Source organism: Corapipo altera, unplaced genomic scaffold (assembly GCF_003945725.1).
Source record: "Corapipo altera isolate COAL_440 unplaced genomic scaffold, ASM394572v1 113, whole genome shotgun sequence".
Lineage (NCBI taxonomy): Eukaryota > Metazoa > Chordata > Aves > Passeriformes > Pipridae > Corapipo > Corapipo altera.
In genome coordinates, this window is record NW_020884895.1 from 6,450,369 (window position 1) to 6,469,819 (window position 19,451).

Genomic DNA, 19,451 nt, shown 5'->3' on the forward strand with positions numbered 1-19,451 from the left:
ACTAGTAATTTAAAATGGCTGAAATGTCTCACGGTTACAGAATTTACAAATGATAACTGAACAATCCAGGAACATTTAAAATTCTGCTTTTTCAAATGGCCTATCTCAGCATTCTGCTCCTATTCTATTCCATGAAATATAGGATTTTAATTTTCTCCCATTACAGTAAGCAATCAGGCCTCTATCAGTTTTCCATCTTCACAACAGATGTGCATATTCAAAGACCTAAACATTAACTTCCCAAAACAAATACTGAAATAAAACCAAGACAAAATGAAAAATATAGTCAATTACAACTTTTAGTCCATAAATGCCATAAAAAAAAGAAACCAAGAAAAAATGCTTGCTATAAACAGTCTGTCAAACAGAAGCATGCTAATAGGATAAACATGCATTTTTATTTTCATATACAATCAACTGTAACTTGCCTACTTCAAATGAATGTTTCAGACCTAAATTTTGTATTTAATAAATTTATTTTAGGATTGAAACAGTCCACTCCATTAATTATTCCTTTCTTTGTTTCCCTGGAAAGCTAGACATGGGTCACTTGGGTGGACTCCCTCTTCCAATTCTGAATAAGAAATATACACAAGATAAAGTGAATTAAATTAAATGCAGACAGTTTTTCTTCAGTCTTCAAGAGGAAGAATTCAAATAGATTATAATTGGTAGGACAAAGTGGCTAAATAGATTTAGCAAAAACACAGATATGTTTATGCTTATAATGCCTATAATCTGTTGAAGTATGTGACTGCAAGTCAGAAAAAGTTTTAAAACTTGGTATGGTTCAAACCCTCATTCCTGAACATTTGCTTATCAGCTAAGAATTTCCATAAAGAAAAACAAGATGTCCACCACAAAATTTTAGTGGGCTATTTCACAGCTGGTCAAAAATAATTTAAAGATACCAGCTGTATCTCATCGCCTCCACTTAGGACCTGTCTGCACTCAGAGTCTGTGTGTTTGAAATGCCTGAACACAGCCAAAGGCCAGATTCCCACAGCCAAACAAAGAAAACAACACAAAACCCACTTTTTAGAAGCCTGAGCTTTGAAAATTGAGATTTGATTTGGACCAAACTCAATTACTCAGCCGTTGCTGGAGCTGTGCTGCAAACTGAGGTTGCTGCATTTTTAAAACTCTGACAAATATCTATATACATGAGCCTGCTTCATCAGCAATTTTGTTGCTTTTCCTGGGATGCTTAACTCTGCTGAAAGAAGCCCCGTTCCAAGACTTCAGCATACAGAAGACTCCGATTCACTTGCTCCCGAGGCAGTTGATTTACAAAGGACTGGTACAAAATTAAACAATAAATTAAATTAAATCTGAGCACGAGTTCGTGATTGGGTTTAAACAAACATCTGTTACTGAGACAACAGAAAACCCATTTTATTTTACTTTTCTTGAAAAAATCTCTTTCAAAATATGAAGGCAATTTTTCTCTCCTGCATCTTTTAGCTTTGCCATAATTGCAATAAAAGTTTTGATCCAGTTCAAATGGCTGCAGCTGACACCAAACTAGGAAAAAACCAAAAAGGAACTATCCAAGTTTCTTAAACCCAACTGCTGACAAACAGAAAAAAAGCCATGTTTTATTGGACCTTATCCTCATTTACTGGGAGCACAGCAGGAATCGTACATGCAGTAGAACTGGGACACAGACCTTAAATCCAGTAAAATGTTCCCTTTTGGTCTGCATTCAAGACAAAGCAATAGACAGAAATAAAACTACAATGGATTCTCTTTTTATATAAATAAAAGAAACCAGGGAGCACAATACCCTGAGATACATCTAGTCAGTAAGACTCCTCTTGGTCTTAGAATCAATTTGATTTTTCTCTTCCTTTTGGGTAGACCTAAAGAAGAAAGCCCACTTCTTCCACCTTCTCACTCTGTTCAAGAAAGGTTTCTTGACCAAGGTAGATGACTGGAGGAATAATATAATTATTGCCTGTGAATGTATCACTATCTTCCCAGGTTAGGAGTACAACCATGTATTGAAAAGGCAAGAAACCTAATCCCTAAGCTTTTTAAAGCTGAATTCAGTAGTAATCTGTGTGTAAACAATGGTGAACTTTAACCACTGCTCTACTATGTGTAACCACAGAACATGTGCAACAAGGTGTTGTACAACCTTCCCTGGCTGATTATACTCATTTGTCTCTCTCATGATCCCTGGGAAGGGCCCAGGGTGCGCAGACAACGTGTTTTGCTGCTACTGATTTATGAAAAACAGCTGTAGACAAAACAAGATCACTGTATTGCACGTGCATGCACACATGCTCACCCACCACAAAGCCTCCAAGTGCAATGGATTTCAGGTCACAGATCAGTTAAGTCCTGTGTAACCCGCAATCCCTAATCTTCAACAGAAGAGTGCAATGGTAAGTGAAAGTCTGGTTTATGGACCCTTGAGACGTCCCTAAATGATGTGAAGAGCCACCTTCAGCAGAGCCAGATGTCAGCACCTGCTGTTTTCTGACTCCAAGACATCCATGCCAACACTGGAGAATACAGTTTACCCTTAAAAGTACAAAATGCAAATATATCAGAATAAACAAAACATTATGCTGCATTTCTAAGCCAAATTTCAGCTTTCGCAATTAAGAAAAACTATATTTGGGATAATACATGACTACTGCAAATTTAGGGGGCTAGATGTTTTCCCCAAGATATTTGAAATCTTCAAATCCTTAGCACTTCCATAGTCAACCAAATATCAAATCACTGTGCTGGATAAATTTCTATTTTCAATTTAAAAACAAATGAACAAACAACAAACAAATAACCTCTAAGACCTCCAAATACTTGATATTTCATTTATGTAGGAAATAGATATTTACACTATAAAATGAGCTGGAAATGTCATAAAGCAGAATAAGAAACAACGCAAGTTACACACAGGGAACCTTTTGCTTCCAGATCACCTCTGAAGAGTGCTTAGAGATATTTAGTCTGACACTGAGCTTTAAAGCACAAGATAAAAGGAAAACTGTTCACTAAACTGCTCTACACAGGGCACTGAAGTAACTAATCCCTCATTCACCCAGAAACCTGTCCTGTGTCTGCTACATGACACAGGATGGAGGTAAAATAAATAATTACAAAAAGACTCACATTCCAACCTGTTTTATAACTCTGTTATTAGCACAGAGCCTACAGCATTTTGGATGTATGGTCAACTGGGTGTTGGAAAAGTCTGTCTTGAAACAAGAAACACCCTTGGTAAGGTGGAAAGTTACTCCCTGATTTTAGGTTCCCATCAGTGCAAAGGAAGGTGGCTGGTGCTGCCAGGCTTCCCAACTGACTGCGACTGCAGCAGAAGTGTTTTCTGAACAAATTACCACATCACTTTGGTTTCTCCTTCTTTCCCAACCTTTCAGTTCCCATCCTTCATTGTAAGAATTTTACTTGTCCTCTTGATTTTTAGCTCAGCACCTGCAAACCTCACAGTTTATGAGAGCTACCTTGTATTTTTTTTTTTTTTTATTTCCTTTGGGTTTTTTCCATTTCATTTGACCGCTCTCTCCTACTGTTAGAAGTGAGCCAATTAAAACCACAAAGGTACTTGCCAGTAGTCTTTGCCACTATTGCATTTACCTTCACTAAGATAAAGGCACTTGAGAATTACTGAGAGAGTTTAACCCAGCAATACCTGCAGAGCTCAGGCAGCGCCTACCAGAGAGTCAAAGGTAAAACATGAAGTAAGTCATTTGCACAAAGCAAGACAGGAGGCAACTCAAGCCCACAGAGAAAACGTGGTATTCAACCAAAAACGTAGAGAAGTCCTTCTCTGTCTTAATCCATCTGCGGCTTTGAGTCTTCAGAGCACAGCACAGCACTGAGGTCTAATGGGTGCAAGCTGCCGTTTTCTTCTCTCTCCTCCTACCATAAAAAAGCCTCTCCCTGCATGTAAGCATCCAAAAATTCACTGGCAATCATCTATTGTTAGAGCAGACAACATGCTGTAGCAAACACAAGTTCCCTCCAAACCAAAAGCCAATTAATTGCATGTCTTACATAACCCATCTGTTAAAAAGAAGCAAACAAACAAAAAAGCAAAGTTAATTGCTTTTTAATATTAAATCTTTACACTTTTTGCAGATGATTAGGTTATTTCACAGTTTATTATAAAATATTTTCTGTTATCATTAACTGAAAGTTAATAGTTTTCTGGTGTGGTGGCTGGAGTGTAGTAACTGCAGTGAGACACCAACATGAATTTTAAGTTGTTTTGTACAGCAGCAGTAAAAATTTGACCTGCCAGCCAGAAACAATAAGCAAAAAAATCTGAGTATATAAAAATTAGAGCTTACATTTTTCAAGGTATTGAGCTTCCCTTTGTCACCAAAATAAATGGCACAACACAAAAATGGCAGAACTTTTCTGGAGTACAAGGCCTAAATTAAATGGCTAAAGAGTAACTGCAGGTCTGGGTTCACAAGCTGTTGGAAGCTTTTAGAGAGAGAACTGGGTGTTTCAATGGATTTTTTTCCCCTGTGAAAACTGCATACATTTCACACATTTAACTTTTTTCAGAAAACAAAAGCAGACAAAAAACTATTATTCAAGTAGTGCCAGGGCTCTTCAGAGAAGACAAAATTAGTGGTGGTGCAGTGTTTTAAAGAGGGCTCTGCAATCAGATAGAGATGCCACCTTGGTCCTGCTCCGTAAAGTGAATGCAGATGCAAGCTTTGAAATATTTAAGTCAGAACTTGCTACAGAAAGCCATCAGAAACCTCACCAGTTCTCTCTGTCCTTGAGACAGCCACAGCTGTCCACCTTACCGAGGTCCCTCCCAAAAAACACTTGACACTCACACAACACATTTTGTCTCTGTGTGTTCTTAATAGGTTTCCGTTTACCTGCTGGAGTGCAACCTGTCAGCTTGGCCACTTCAAATGCCTGCAAGCTTTAATGATATTTTTTCTACCCCTTTTGTTCAAAGCTAGGTGGAATAAAGCCAGCCAGAAGAGTTCAAGCATCAATACCCCACTGGCAGATACTCCTACAAGGGAGCAATTCCCTGCCGAAGAGTTGGCAACAGCTATAACAAGCTGCCCCTCCGAAATCATCTTTGCCCTACTTTGCTTAGTTTACTTCTTCAATAAGAGGTCACAGTGTTGATGTCATGTGAACAAAGTTTGACAAACTTCAGATGCCGTGTGGTATCACGTGGCTCACCACAGGGTGCGTGAAGACAAAAGGAGGAGAGTCTTAAAAATACCAAGTAGGAAGGGACAGAGGTGCTTCTACCCCTTGCTGGAAATGGGAGAAAAGCACAGTATTTCTCAAGGGTGTTCTGGGAGTCTCCTTTGCAGAGCAGCCTATCCCCACACTACAGCTTTGCAAACATCCTTCCTTTTAATATTGATGCACCAACATAGTGCTTGGCACAAGATTTGGTTCACTGTATCTGCATTCAAGCAAATAAGGATCACTCATTTGTCTCATCCTCAGGGCCACGCAAATCAGCTCCCTGCTCTACACATTTGGAGAGAAAGCAAGTGCTTTTGGTCCCACAGGCACCTACTAAGAACTCAGTCTCAGTTATCTTTGTCATCACAGTGAGTTGCCCTCAGTTGTCCTTCCAAGGGACAGTTCTTTGGAGCTCTATATCCCATTTTTCTCTATGTAGCTCCAGTTCTCCTGGATAGGGAAGACCATCTTAATTTACCTCAAAAGGAGGGTGCCAAGCAGTGCCTCCTCAAAGAGCATTTTGGATGTGGGAAAAGAAAGGGAGCTTTATCCGACTCTGCCTACAAGGACACCCATCCTCAAGTTTTACCAAGAGAATAGCCTGTATTTCCATGCATCCAAAAGGACTGTTTTTGGGGATCACCTCAGTTTTCACCTACAGTCAAACCTCACGAACCATAAGCAGACATGCCATGAAACAACATGTTTGGCTCTGGGCCTTATGATGATTAGAAAGGTGGTCTGCATTTCCAATGCTGCCCTCATTACATGCTGCTCTGAAATTCAAACTTGTTAAAAAGCTTGTGACATCTGAGTAAGAGCTCACCGTGCTGAGGAATCGCTGATTTCCTAGCAGATCAGAATTTCAAAGTTACTATTTTAAGCCAGACTTAAATTTCTTACACTAACAACCACCGTCTAACAGCTCTAGTTTAAGGGAAAAAAATACAGAAATGAGGTTCCAGCCTTTGTCTCATCTGGCCCTTGAAATTATAATTTTTCCACAACAGAGGAGTTAATTGAATTCTGATTTTAAATGTACCTCTAAGACAAGAAACACACTGTACACATTACAGCATCCCATGGTGAGAAAGGGTCTTTGATAGAATTAGAATTTGCTTTCTTGCATCTCAAATGCAAATTTCTCTGGAGATAGCTAAAAGAATCTGGTAAGAAACAAAAAACTCTTCAGCAATAAAATATTTTTAGTACATAAACAAACCAAAATATTCTCATTTGCATATGGTACATCTTCATCTCCTGTGACATTTTTTATTTTTATCCTATATGACAATGCTACTGACAAACTAAGTAACCAAAAAAAGCAGGCGACGTTTCTGATGCCAGATGCTGAAGATCAATAGCTATTTCCCAAAGTTTATGGCATAATTAAAATTTGTAACAGGAATAATTTTCTCTTCAACCCCTCAGGCTAAGCCTAGAATTATTGACTAAGTCTAAGTTATGTAGTATAGCATTTGTTATTATGTTTATGGATAATATACAGGATTTTATGGTTTTTACATGTAATGTGGTAAGTGTAGAAACAGTAACTTGAAAAAATTCTCTATATCAGCAAAGCAACAATTATAAACATTTTGTTGTTTAGGTGTGCAGAGAACATGGGTTTATATAATTATCTGCTAGTTAAGCTATGTTACAATTTACAGGGAGATAGCCAGAATGCCCATGAACTAACAGAGAACTGAATTTACAATCCCTTGGAGCTTGCAGTGCCTTTGCTGCAGGGAGGCAGCATCCCAGGGAGGGTGTGTCAGGTACAGAGTCTCCAAGGCTGCCAGGACCTGGAGCAATGGGGTATCTGAAATTTAATTTACTGGCATATTGGGAATGGCTTTATATTTATAACCCAAACAGTCCATCTACACTGTCTTTCACCCAAGGCACACTTAGAGCAAACACGGGGAGAGCACGGTTGATCAAGAACAATTACACATCCCTTCTGTAAGGGGAGGAACAACAATCCTGCTGCACAACTATCATTGCCATCACTTGGGTTTACCGCAACTCTTAGACTTGCAGGTCAACTACACTCAGTTTAGAAGTGAAAAGTTGTATATTTGTTTCCTGTCATCCCTAAAAATTCATCCCTGGGCAGTGGAAGTGTAACTGGATTATTTCTTGCTCATGTCCCAATCAATGCTAATACACGAACCAAATTAAACCCTCTTGATACCAGTGCAGCCCCACTACTTTCACTGCATTTTCACAAATAAAATGAAAGTAGAAAGTTGGTAAACATTTCTGCTGACAAAGCACAAGAACAAACACAGTCTGACTCAGCCCCTCTTTGCAACGCTAGCAGGAATAAAATGTGGTAAACTTAATTGTGTTATGAAGGCACAGAAAATCTGAGCTTACACAGACAGCAGAAATGCCACTTTTATACAAGCACTATTTGAAGAAAAAGATGAATGTATATACAAATTGACAAAGCCAGCTGTTATGAAACTGTGCCATTACTATGGATTCACAGTAAGATTCAGGCTAAAAACCTCAGCTCCACTTTCTATAACTGTTTCTACAGGGATGGATTTAGTTAACTTTAGCCTATGCTTTTTATTCTCCTGAATGCTAAGAAGAGCTTCAGGATATGACCAAAATATAACCAGAAACATGAAACTAGAAAAAGGCAGAAGCAGCTGCAGCAACACTCTGTCAGAGCTGACCCTTTGTACTAGGCAGGCCCAGAGGTACCCTGTGGTTCTGCACCAGCTGAAACATGACAGTGGACTCTAAAAACAACCCAAAAAATTAAAAAATTGAGTGAAAAGCCCCAGCACTACTATACAGAGAATGCACATCTTTCTTGACGGGGAAGAAGACAAATCTCCTTGAAGCTCACCATTGGTTTCCAGAGGTTCCTAGCTACTTGTCTGATGTAAACAAAGTCAATCTTTCTTGGTCTGGTTGCTGACTAAATGCAAAATAAACAGTTTTGCAGTTATTGTTCCCAATTGTATATATTCCACAACCATGAGACTGCTAAAAGTTGTCACAACTATGATACAGACATTAAATACAGCTGAACTCCTCACAGAGTTCTGGAGTTTTTTTCTCTGAAATAATGAGAGCTAGAAAATACCACAACAGAATGAAATCACAGCATTTCTGTCAAACACGTGCTTCTTTAGCAAACTAGGCAGGATTTTGTTCTGTAAAGGTTGCACAGCCTTCTGTGTAATTCAAAATTTATCTTGGGATATGAAGATCTGAAGTAATTAAAGATAATTAGATTTGTTTGCTTCTTCCAAGCCCTTATACCTGGACATATTTTCAAGTACAATTACTGCTGCATAAGTCAAGTGAGCACCAATAAAATCTTCTGGAAAATCATGCTTCCAGAAGAACATCTGAAATATCTGAGATTTGACTGAACATACTCAGTGTCATAGACATATGCAATAACTACTGAAACCTGTATGACAAAAGCAACATCACTAAGAGAGCACAACAGTCTTGCCACCATGCACTTTACCTCTTTCAAGACATCTAAATGATGTGATATAAAACATTTTTTGTATCTATCATGGTCCTTCTGAGGGCCTTCACAGTGTGTTTCTAATTTAACAACTCATAAATAGTTTCAGAAGGGTAAACTCAAGCAGTCCACCTTCTCCTCAAAACAGCCTGCTTGGCCTTACAATTAGAAAAGGTGAGATGGAAAATTACTCATGTGTTCACCAAAATTTCCTTCTGCTATTATAGAGTTGCTTCAGACACTTCAGGATATAGAATACATAACAAAACATACATTATGAAAATCTGGAAATGCACAGAGTCACCCTGAGCCACTAGGAATGGCAGGAGAACTAAGAAAACCAAGTCTTAAGGTTTGGAACAAATCTACAACGACCTGTTTCAAATTTTTCAAAATTCACTACATAAACTACACAGGGGAGCTTTATTGCACAGGTATTCTGCTAGTAATTGTTTTATTTTGCCTAGATGTCCTAAGTAATTGATGGCTTAAAATCTAACAATGATGATGGCATAGAAAAAACAACCCTAAAGCAAAAAATACCTATGTAAGATCACTGAAAAGTAATAATTCTTTCTCTAAAGCCTACTTTATCCTACAGTTTCATCATTACCTAAAGATACCATATTTACAATGTCACATTACTATATTACAGCCAGGCAATGTCCATCAATCTAATGGAATATTAAGAATATCATAACTATGAAGGGACTAATTAAGACACCAGGCCTTGGGGGGAAAATAAAACCCAAATCAACCAAACAAACTACCTAACAAGAAAACCATCTGAAGAAAAAAATTCTAAATACCTGGATCAGAATGATATTGTAACAAAACCAATACTGCTTGTCTTTATAATACACGTCTCAACAAGTCACTGCAAGACAGGATGCAATTTAGGATACTGTTCCAGGATTGTCCCACCTCATTAGTGGTGGTGATCAGTGGAGATGATGTTTTTCGAGAAAAGGAAAGACAAATAAAATAAACCCCCTCCCCCTCGCCGGGACTATGGAATGAAATCCCTGTATAGAGATGGAAAAATTTCCAGCCACTTCCAGAAAACTTCCAGGACTTGAAAGAGGAGGAAAAAGAGACCTTGTCAGGACCTGCTGTGAATGCAGAGCATTCTTTAGTTTATGAACTAGTTCATATCTGCAGAAGTTTACATAAAATTTGGTTTCCTTTTCTTGAACTGCTCAGTCCACATTGACATTCCCTCCACGCCAACCTCCATTCTTTACTTTTCTCCAGTAAGTGACTTACTTTCAGAAAAAGAGGTACAGGAGCAGCCAAAATAAACACAACCCTTACCACACACGCTGAGGAATGATGCACTGGGGGAAAAACCAACAACTTCCCTTGGATCCCTTGCCTAAGTGGCAAACATTGAATCTGACAGACCTACTGCTGACAAGAGCTTATTTCTATATTTGGTAGAATTTCAGAGCTTAAAGAAGCTTTATGATCAAGAATATGACAAAAAGTTTTCAGACACTTTGCAAACATCATCCTTTTACTGTACATCTACTACATTTTCAATTTCAATTCTATTTATTGCAGCAAGATGTTGCTATCTTGTTTCATTTTCAGGCACATATATTAGGATGCAATCATCTGCAACATACCTTTAAGAACTGGAAAGGATTATAACAGCAAAACAACAATAATATGAAGCAGATTGGAAGCTGAAAGTCTTGGGGTTGATATCCAGTTTTGCAGTCGATTCTCACCATTGGAGACAGATTCACTCTTAACATGCTTCAATTTATTCAGTTTTCTCAGTTTCAATACACTTATATCAGTGAGGATATTTCTGTAGAACTGAAATCCCAAATCCTGATTCATGAGCACATAGAAACTGGGAAATGAAAGCTAAAAACACCCAGGCATTCCTGTGATAAAAGAGTTAAAATCACCCAGAAAATGTTAGAATGACTTCAGCTGAAGTCAAAAGAGTGCTCTGTGCTATTCCAGCTGCTGATGGCTCTGTGGGACTATTTAAATCTTGTATTTTTCACAGCACCACGATAGTGATCAGAACATACTTCTCCAGCTCTCCAGATTCACCACTTTGAAATGAAAGTCAAAAATCTACAGGAGGCGGCAATAAAATGAATTATTTTAAATTACCCATTGTTACTGTACCTGGCTGGGGAATAGAGCCAAGCTGTGCAAGAAACGCTGTCACAGGAAACCCTCGCTATTATCATTCAAAAAGAGACAAAAAGGGACCCAATGATGTTCTGTGAAAAACTGTCCAGAGAGCAAAGAGCCCCTTGACTTGCAGGACCTGGGTCAGCAAATGCCACAGGGGCAGGAAGCACTTTTACAATGGACCTTCAGAATTACCACCTTTTGTCATAGAACCCCACAGTTAATAACTGCAGCTGATTACAGCATTCATTAGCATTATTCAGAGCCCTGCTCAAAAACACAAACCTGAAAGAAAACTTTGTGTCACGGAGCAAGCTGGGCAGGGCTGGTGGCCAAAAAGCCCTCCATCAAGAAAAGGAAGTTTGAGACTAAAATTTGCTTTCTGGGATGTTTCCTTCTTAATTCCCACTGCCCCATGCAAGCATGCATTGTTCTTTATGTAGCCTCTTGATATTCTCCTATCACCTTTCTCAGCAAAAAGCAGTTATTGCTTCTTTTAGACCTGGTCTGTAAATATTTCATGAGACTACATATATATTGATCTAAAAATCAACATCAGAACACAAGAACAAACCCTAAGGAACACACACTTCCAAGATGATCCAAAGCCCAGATTAATTACAGACTGAATCTGAACTTGCTGGAAACTATTTTAAGAAATAATACAGTTATTTATATTAAAGATATATATATATATAATGAAAACAGTTATAAAAATGCTTAAAATATGCTAATAAACATCAGGGACCCCTCAAAAAATCAAGTTTTTCAAGATGGTATATTAATAATGTTCATATGACTCCTCTTATTCTTGCTCCCTTACTTGTGCCTCTTGAAAACCAAAGGAACAAGCTGCTTTACCTTGAACTTGACACTTTATCTCTCTCCTCTGTGGGTCAGAGAGGCAAGCATGGATTGCACAGACTTAGCAAGTGAGCAAAGCTACTATGATCATCTAGCAACACAATACAGTGTAAAATCAATTACAACTCATGAACAATATCATAAAATTAAAATTTACAGTGATTCCATCTTGTGGGGCTTATATTGTCACATTCTCCAGTAAACAGTACTTCATTCATGGGAAGACTGAAAACAACTTGTGTGAAGGAACGGATCTTGCTTCTAAAGGCAAAAACCCCAACAATGACAAAACAAACAAACAACAACAAAAATCCACCTCCATAAAAATACAAGATATTCTGTTAGTTTCACTGCGTTTTTGAAGGGCTCTCAGTGTGCTGCCTTAACGAGGAATCAATTTATGGCCGGCAGTCAAAGCCCTATTGTTCAGAGCTTTGCTCTTTTCAGTTGTCACACCCAGGCTGCAGCCCCACAGAAACCAAGCTCTGAACCATTTCCAGAAGTGGCAAAATAAACAATGGAAAGGAACCAAGAGTTAATTTATTCTCTGAGTTTACTGTACTTGGTGCAAAACAAAAATGCTGTGACGGCAGAGTGACCTTATATTTACTGATTGACCAGATGGCGAGAATTACTGACTTATGTAAGCCCCGAGCCTCCTTCCCCATCTGACGTAAAATCAAATAAAGGGCTCTGCCAGTCTTTAGTGCTCAGACCTAATCATCACAACACCATTATGCTGCGCCCTCAGAAGAAAATGCTGCAGGGAAAGGCAAGGAGTGAACAGGACTGAAACCCCTGGATCCTCAAAAAGGTTTTTTTTCACAACAGAACCGAAGCCATGGGTGTAGCACAGCAAGTAGGTTTGTGCACCTGCTGCCCTGGCCGTATCTCTTCTGCTAATGAATAAGTGAAGTCAGCCTCCAGGGCTGTCAATCTGGCACCTTTAGTAATTCATACAAGCTCAAAGTTCTCTAAAAATAAACAACATGAAAAGAAATGCAAGTTGTCTCACTAGCAGTTGTTCTGGTGGGTATCTTGAGTAATGTTAATTTTTCCACCATTCTTTGCTTAAAAAATACCAGTTGATTCACCAGTTATTTGGGACAATTTCAAAAACAAGCACACATGGAAATAACCCAGTACATCAGATTGATGGCAACTAAAAAACATTAAACCAAGGGTGTGTGTTTGCATGTATGTACACACAGAACATTTTTATTTAAAAACAGTGTTACTGTGCAGCTCTAATTCTTGTCTCATTTCCACTAATGCAAATCAAGAGGAATTCCATTTGACAAAGTTCACTTACGCTCATGGAGAAAAGGCACGACTTAAGCCAGAATCACAATCATAGCTCCCAAAAGACCTGTATAAAATACAATGTGCTAGAATATATTTTCCATCAGCTTCATTCATATGACTATATCAGCAGCAGTGAAATAGATCCTCACTTACAGCACGAAAGCTAAGACCTGAGTTAGACTGGATAACTTTCTGAACAGCAAACCCCTGTAACCTCAATCAAGTCCTGAATGAAGAAAGAGAGAAAGAAACAATGCCAATTCTTTCATTACCATGCCTGAAATTGTGTTTAGACCTGTACACTACTGAATATTCCTGCTGGTTTTTTCAATATTAAAATCTAGATCAAAACTGAACTTGCCACTGTATGTTTTCTGTATAGTATCTACATAAATATTAACAGAGAGCAAAAAAAAAAGAAGTGGAATAGAAGTTCTTTGGAAATAAAACCTGCCCTGGCATTAAGGAAGTTATTCCCAATTAATATAGGTCTGAGATACACATTTGAACCCGAGTACAACGTGCTTGCCTGAATATAAAGAATAACTGCAAGGGGAAAATAGTAACACAGCTTGTGGTAGACCAGAAAGTTACTATTCCAGCCCTTGGAAAACCATTTGCAAATTGTACAATAGTTTGAGGATTCTTGCAAAACACAAAATAAGGGATAAACCATGAGAAAAAGGCCAGGAAGAAACAGGTAAAGTCAAGCAAAGGAAAAGCATGGATTGAATGTAAGGGGAAAAACCTCACTGAATGATAAAGTAAAATAATGGAATAATTCTTCACGAAGATAATCTTTCCTAGGATGTTAAAACAGCCTGTTGAAAGAAAAAAAGGACTACTGGGAAAACATTCTTTCTCAAAAAAAAAATTGACATTAATGTTGCAAAAGAAGGACTAAGTAAGATTTATAATGTGTTGTGTTCAGGCTTCTACTGAAAATTTAAAATACCTAGGACAGAATTCTCTGTTATTACAGTTAGTCACACAAGTGCCTGTAAGGGCTACTTTGCATGCATGTGTTGATGTTACCTTAGCACAGCCTGTAGAAGGAAAAACAACATAAAAGCAACAACCTGGAATAAGCCAAGAATGCTAAATGGAACGAAAATCCTTCATCTTCATGCATCTGTCATACCCTGCTCACATGCAACAGGTGTGAAATTTGAGCAAAACAGTTATGCAGAGCACTTCCTACCCAAAAAAATATTTGCAGGACGTTAAACTAAGCTACGGAACAGAAACCTCAACATCCATAGATCACCTTAAGTTTAAAGCAACCTTTGTTGACAATAGAGTGCCAAAGGCTTCCAGACCTTCCCTTACCCTTCTAAATTCATGCTGTGGTTGTTTTGTTTTGTTTTGTTTTTTTTTAACAAGATATTGCAGAGATGAGTGATGTGGATTTCCTCCTTTCCCCAAACACATGCAAAAACACGTCCCCTCATGTGGACATGCAGCTCCGGCTGCCACAGCCAACAGCGGAACAAGCTCGCACACGCAGAGATAAATGATGCCCCAAACCTCTTACCTTGCTGGGCTGGACCTGGTGCACTAGGATCATTCTCTCCCATTTCCAGAAACTTATAAACTCCCTCAAAAGGAGCCGAGCTGTTTTAGCAAGTGGACTTGGTTTCTGTGCAAGTTCTGACCTCCTGACTTTCAGCTGTAGCACAGTAACTGTATACCTGACTTTCTTCTGTGAATAATTAGTATCCTGCTTCCTGAGCTACCTGGGCTTGCCTGACCTGTTTCTCTATAAACTGACATCATATCCTTTGATCTCCTTTGATTAACATGTGCTTCGGGCAAGGCTGCTTTGTCTCCTCTTGGACTCTCCTGCTCCTTCTCTCCCCACCCTTTCCTTTCACTTTCACACAGACAGCCAGATAAAGCCTATCTCTGTTTCGTGGCAGGTGTTTTGGACAAAATGCCAAAGCCCCCAGAAAGTTTGCAGCTGCTTTTAAAGAACCTCTGAATTTGCATTTGGTAGGAAAACTAAATGATAACTATCAAGCCAGTCTGTGGCATGGGAACTTCGCAGTTCTCCACAATGATCTCTGCCCATGCGGTGCCCCTTGGCAAAATCTTTGCAAAGTACCCAAACCCTAAAAACCCAACCCACCTTTCCCCTGCCTTTCCCAAGGATTACCCCCAAGGAAAATGCTTTACTTAAACAGCAGCAATTTCGATATTGTTTTGACTGCATTACAAAAAGGGCTTCTAAACAAAACAAAAGTTTGTTTTGCTTCTCTTACCCTCCCTCTCCAGCACAAGGAGATTATCTTATCCAGCCACACTCCCAGCTGAGTTCCAAGAAAATATTTGCTCTTTTCTGCCACGTAAATCAAATAACAGGTGTCTGATACATTTGTGATCAATTTGTTGAACAAGTACACCTGTCTCTCTGCCTTCAAAGTTAGTTTTATTTTAACATTTACATTTGCAACTGCCAGTGACAAAAATCAAAGAGAAGACACAGCACTATTTTAAAGGAACAAACAACTGCAACTTAAAAGAGGTAATTAGCTCTCACCACGTTAATCTCCATCTGAATTACACTCAAAAGGGTCTAATCAATAGTGTTACAAATTTTTTTAATCCAGAAGCAATGAAGACTATTTTTAAAACTAAACTGTATTGTTTTTTTCTTCCTCCCCCCCCTCCTTTTTTTTTTAAGTACAGAAACAGAAACACAGAGGACAAATACATGGAAGGTAAGTTTTTCAAGATAATTCAGGCTAGGTAAAGTGTACCTGTAAAATAAAATTTCTGAAACAGACTATGCCAATTCAAACAAAAGTCTCATTTAGTAATAAGAATATCCCCCCCAGACAGTAACACTCCTTACACAGGTAGAAGTATGCAGAAATACTTATGTCCTGAGTTTTGCTATAGAAGGTAAATCAGTCATCCCCCAAGTCTGAACCATCTGAACAGTGAATTTCAAGAAAATTTCTCACTTGATTCACGAAAAGGAAGAGGTTTACAAAATGATCATGCTTTATTCTTGCCTGATTGTTGAATTATTTGGGTTAAATTGACTGTTCCACAGTCAGAAAAGGCTCTTTACCAAGAAAGAAAGTAGAAAATTTAACTAAGGTTTGAAATTAGGCCTTTTATTATTTTATTTCTCTTAGTTTAGCTAAACTGCTGCTACGTTTTCCCCCATAATCCTCAATCTCAGCTCATGAGCCAGAATTTGCAGTCAGTGATTCCTACAATTCACCAGACCCATTCATCCTGGAATACCAATTTACTGTCAATGAACTGGAGCTCCCCTTGGCCAGCTCAGAGCCAGTGCAAGAGGAGAGACTCCAGCAGACACCTGGGAAACTTCCAGTTCCAATGCTGAACATCATCTTGAATTAATTCACCGAGTTTTCACTTGAAAGCACCAGTGAAATATTTGACTGAGACGTTCGTTTAGTGGGTAGAGGTCCTTTTCAGCTCAGTTCCAATGCAGTTTCCCCTACTTAAGGACAGAGACTAAAAGAAGTTATTTTTGTGTGCAGAGAAATGCATAAATAAGAACATTGCTGGCTTTGTGATTACTTCAAGAGTGACAAACCAAAGTTCTCTTTCCTGAAAGCATCCAGTTAATGGGACAAGTATGCAAGAGCAGGTATTAAGCCTTAATTAAAGGGTCTGACTATATCTATTCCTGCTTTTCAACCAGGTCCCTAATAAGAAAAGAGACCTGTGTGATCTTCCTGAAGCTCAAAGCTGATGAAATGCAGCTAAGACTGGAGAAGGAAAAATATTTGGCCACTGATCTTTCCTTATCTCAGCTCTCAAAGCCACAACAGAAAGTGGACCATTCACTACTAATTTGATTTGGGAACAACATTTAGGTTGCCCTATCCCACCTGGGGACAATAGAAGAGCATATACAGAAGCTCTTCCTTAACCATCAAACCTGGGGAAGTAAAAGATTTAGTGCTGAGTTTCTATATTCAAACTAACTTGAGTTGCTCTATTTTTAAAAAACATGATTAAGAAAAGTTTATTTATCAATGAAGTTTTGCAGCACAAATCAAAATATATTTGATAATTTCCTGATGAGAAAGAAACAAACACAAGCTAACCATCTCTTGAAAGAGAAATCCTTAAATGCCCTACATTATTTTAGTTATAATAATGCATGGGAGAAATCACGATGGTTAATTTTTACCCTCAAAACTGTATTCTCCGAGATGCCCAACCCAGCTCTGCCTCTTCCCTCCAAAAAGAGAGCTAATTCCAAAGACAGAAGTCTAAGGCAACAAAAATAACTATTCTCCTTAGCTACTGAGAACCAGCACTTTCCTTCAGGAGTAAGAGTCTGATTTTAGGCTTTTAGCACCTACAGAAGAATTTTGTAGTTTAAGATCTAGCATTTTCTCACATCACCTTCTGTTAACTCTTAAATATTTTTAACAATTCAAGAGATGAGAGTGATAGTACCGAAAATACTCCCTCCTTTGAAATGAAGCCTAAAAGTGGAAATAGCACAAAAAGGACAAGAACTCAAGATTTTTCACACTCCCTCTTCCAACAATGACTGATGGTGAGAAATGGCTTTCTTGCTTTTATGTTCACCTAAAACTGTTTGTTGTGCTCAGTTGTGTGCAATGATTTAAATGGAGTGCTTTCCAAAGGAGGAATCCTTAATCATCCATTAACTCTCTCCAGAAGGACCCAAGGATGAAAATGCAGTGGCTTTGTTCTGCTAGCAGAAAAAAAGGAGAAAGTGATTTTTCCTAAAGAATATAATTCCAATGTTTAAAAAATGTGAATAAGGGGGTATAGTTATTACATGTGAAATTACACAGATAACGTAAATCATATCTAGAACTGAAATGTAAGAACTGGGAAAATGCAGATTTCTTTTACACAATTGCTAGGATGACTCTGTGATCCAGGCTCTGTGAATACTTGCTCATTGTTAACCAAGAGTTTTAAAGTGTATCAGAGGAAAAAGCCAGCCCATAAACTTTCTTGTAGTGACTACCTGTCTGGCATCACAGGCTGACAGTTTTCACAAGAAAACAATAACAAATATTTCACCTTCAACAATGGCAGGAATGCTGGGAGAAAAGGGACAGTGCCAGTCCTGTCTGCGTTACTGAACCAGACTGGCACAGATTCTGATGTTCATACTTTCATATTGTTGGTGCTCAGGTTTTCTTGTTAGTGGTGGTTATTTGTTTGTTTTTTTAAGAGCAACACAGATATTTTATTTCTCCCATGGAAAATGGTACAGCAGAAGGCACAGCCTTATTTGGTTACCCTCCAAATTACAAGCAGTTGTTCAGCCTACAACCTCAATTAAAACAGGAGAGAGAAGGAAAAATATTTTCTTCCACAATTAAAATGGATTATATTCCAAAGCAAGGATAACCAGTCCCAAAAACACAATGAAATAGGTTTTCAGTGTCTGTGCAAATGATGCACTAAAAAAAACCATCGATTGAGTGCCAGCAATAGAGACCTTGCACAGACAGTGCTGAGCAGTCAGCAAAGCCCAAGAAGACTTTACTCCATCATGGATGAGATGTTCATCCCACATTCCTCTGGTTCATCTGAGTTTTATTTCCAAGTCTTGTTGTGCTAAACAGTTTTTCACCAGTTACAAGGAAGTTGTGGTATAAAACTTCATACAGATGCAAACATCACCCCTTGAGAGCTTAGTGGGAAACCAAGTGTGTTCATTCCCATTTATTTCTAAGCACTCATCACAGCTCACTACTGAAGAGACCAGAAAAGGCTCCAAAACACTACTCTGACCTACAACTTATGGATGTGGACCAAACAGAACTAAGATTTAGGTCTTCCAGACCCAACAGAAAGTATTTTTCCAATTGGCCACTTTGTTGAAGACTGACTGCACAGAGGAGCAAACCTGTTCTTTTTCAAAAGCACATTCAGCAGAATGACTGACATGTAGTTCAAGCTCTCCCTAATCCCTTGCTGAGTGAGAAAATCACATGCCAAGAGAACTTATTAGTATGCAGGAGAAAGCAGGATTTATTAATTGTTGTTGTTTTGTAATGTATGTGAAAATACATTATTTTCACAATACCTGATTTATGGCTAATTGTTCTGTCTCTCTGAGACCTATCTGTCCAACATGACTGACAAATACAACACAATTTGTGACCTGTTTTACCTTTATGACCATAAGAAAACTCAACATCTCTCCTTCTTCACTTTCAAAGTCCTGATTTAGGAGGCTGAAACAAGACCACTTTGACAGCTTGCCCCACAGAGGTATTTTTCCCTCCACAGAAAAAAATGGTGCTTTGTCAAAATGTCATTTCTGAAGTTCCTCTAAATACCATTTTCTAATCAGTTGCTGCTCCTCAGTTTTCACTCCCAGAGATTTAGCAACCAAACATCAAAAAAAAATGTTAGCAAGCAAAATCAGCAGTGG

General features: G+C 38.5%; 1 protein-coding gene across 8 annotated transcripts in view; it reads right to left on the minus strand.

Annotated features, from left to right (window-relative positions):
• Positions 1–19,451, minus strand: part of NAALADL2 (N-acetylated alpha-linked acidic dipeptidase like 2) — a 473,876-nt gene that overhangs the window by 319,711 nt on the left and 134,714 nt on the right. Inside the window, exon 1 of one of the 8 annotated variants that reach the window (XM_027647486.1) lies at positions 14,568–14,749. The exons of the other annotated variants lie outside the window; for them this stretch is intronic. Coding sequence (XP_027503287.1) covers positions 14,568–14,610 — 43 coding nt within the window. The 5' untranslated portion in view covers positions 14,611–14,749. Of the gene's footprint in view, positions 1–14,567; positions 14,750–19,451 lie in introns of those variants that run through there. 8 annotated transcript variants of the gene reach the window in all.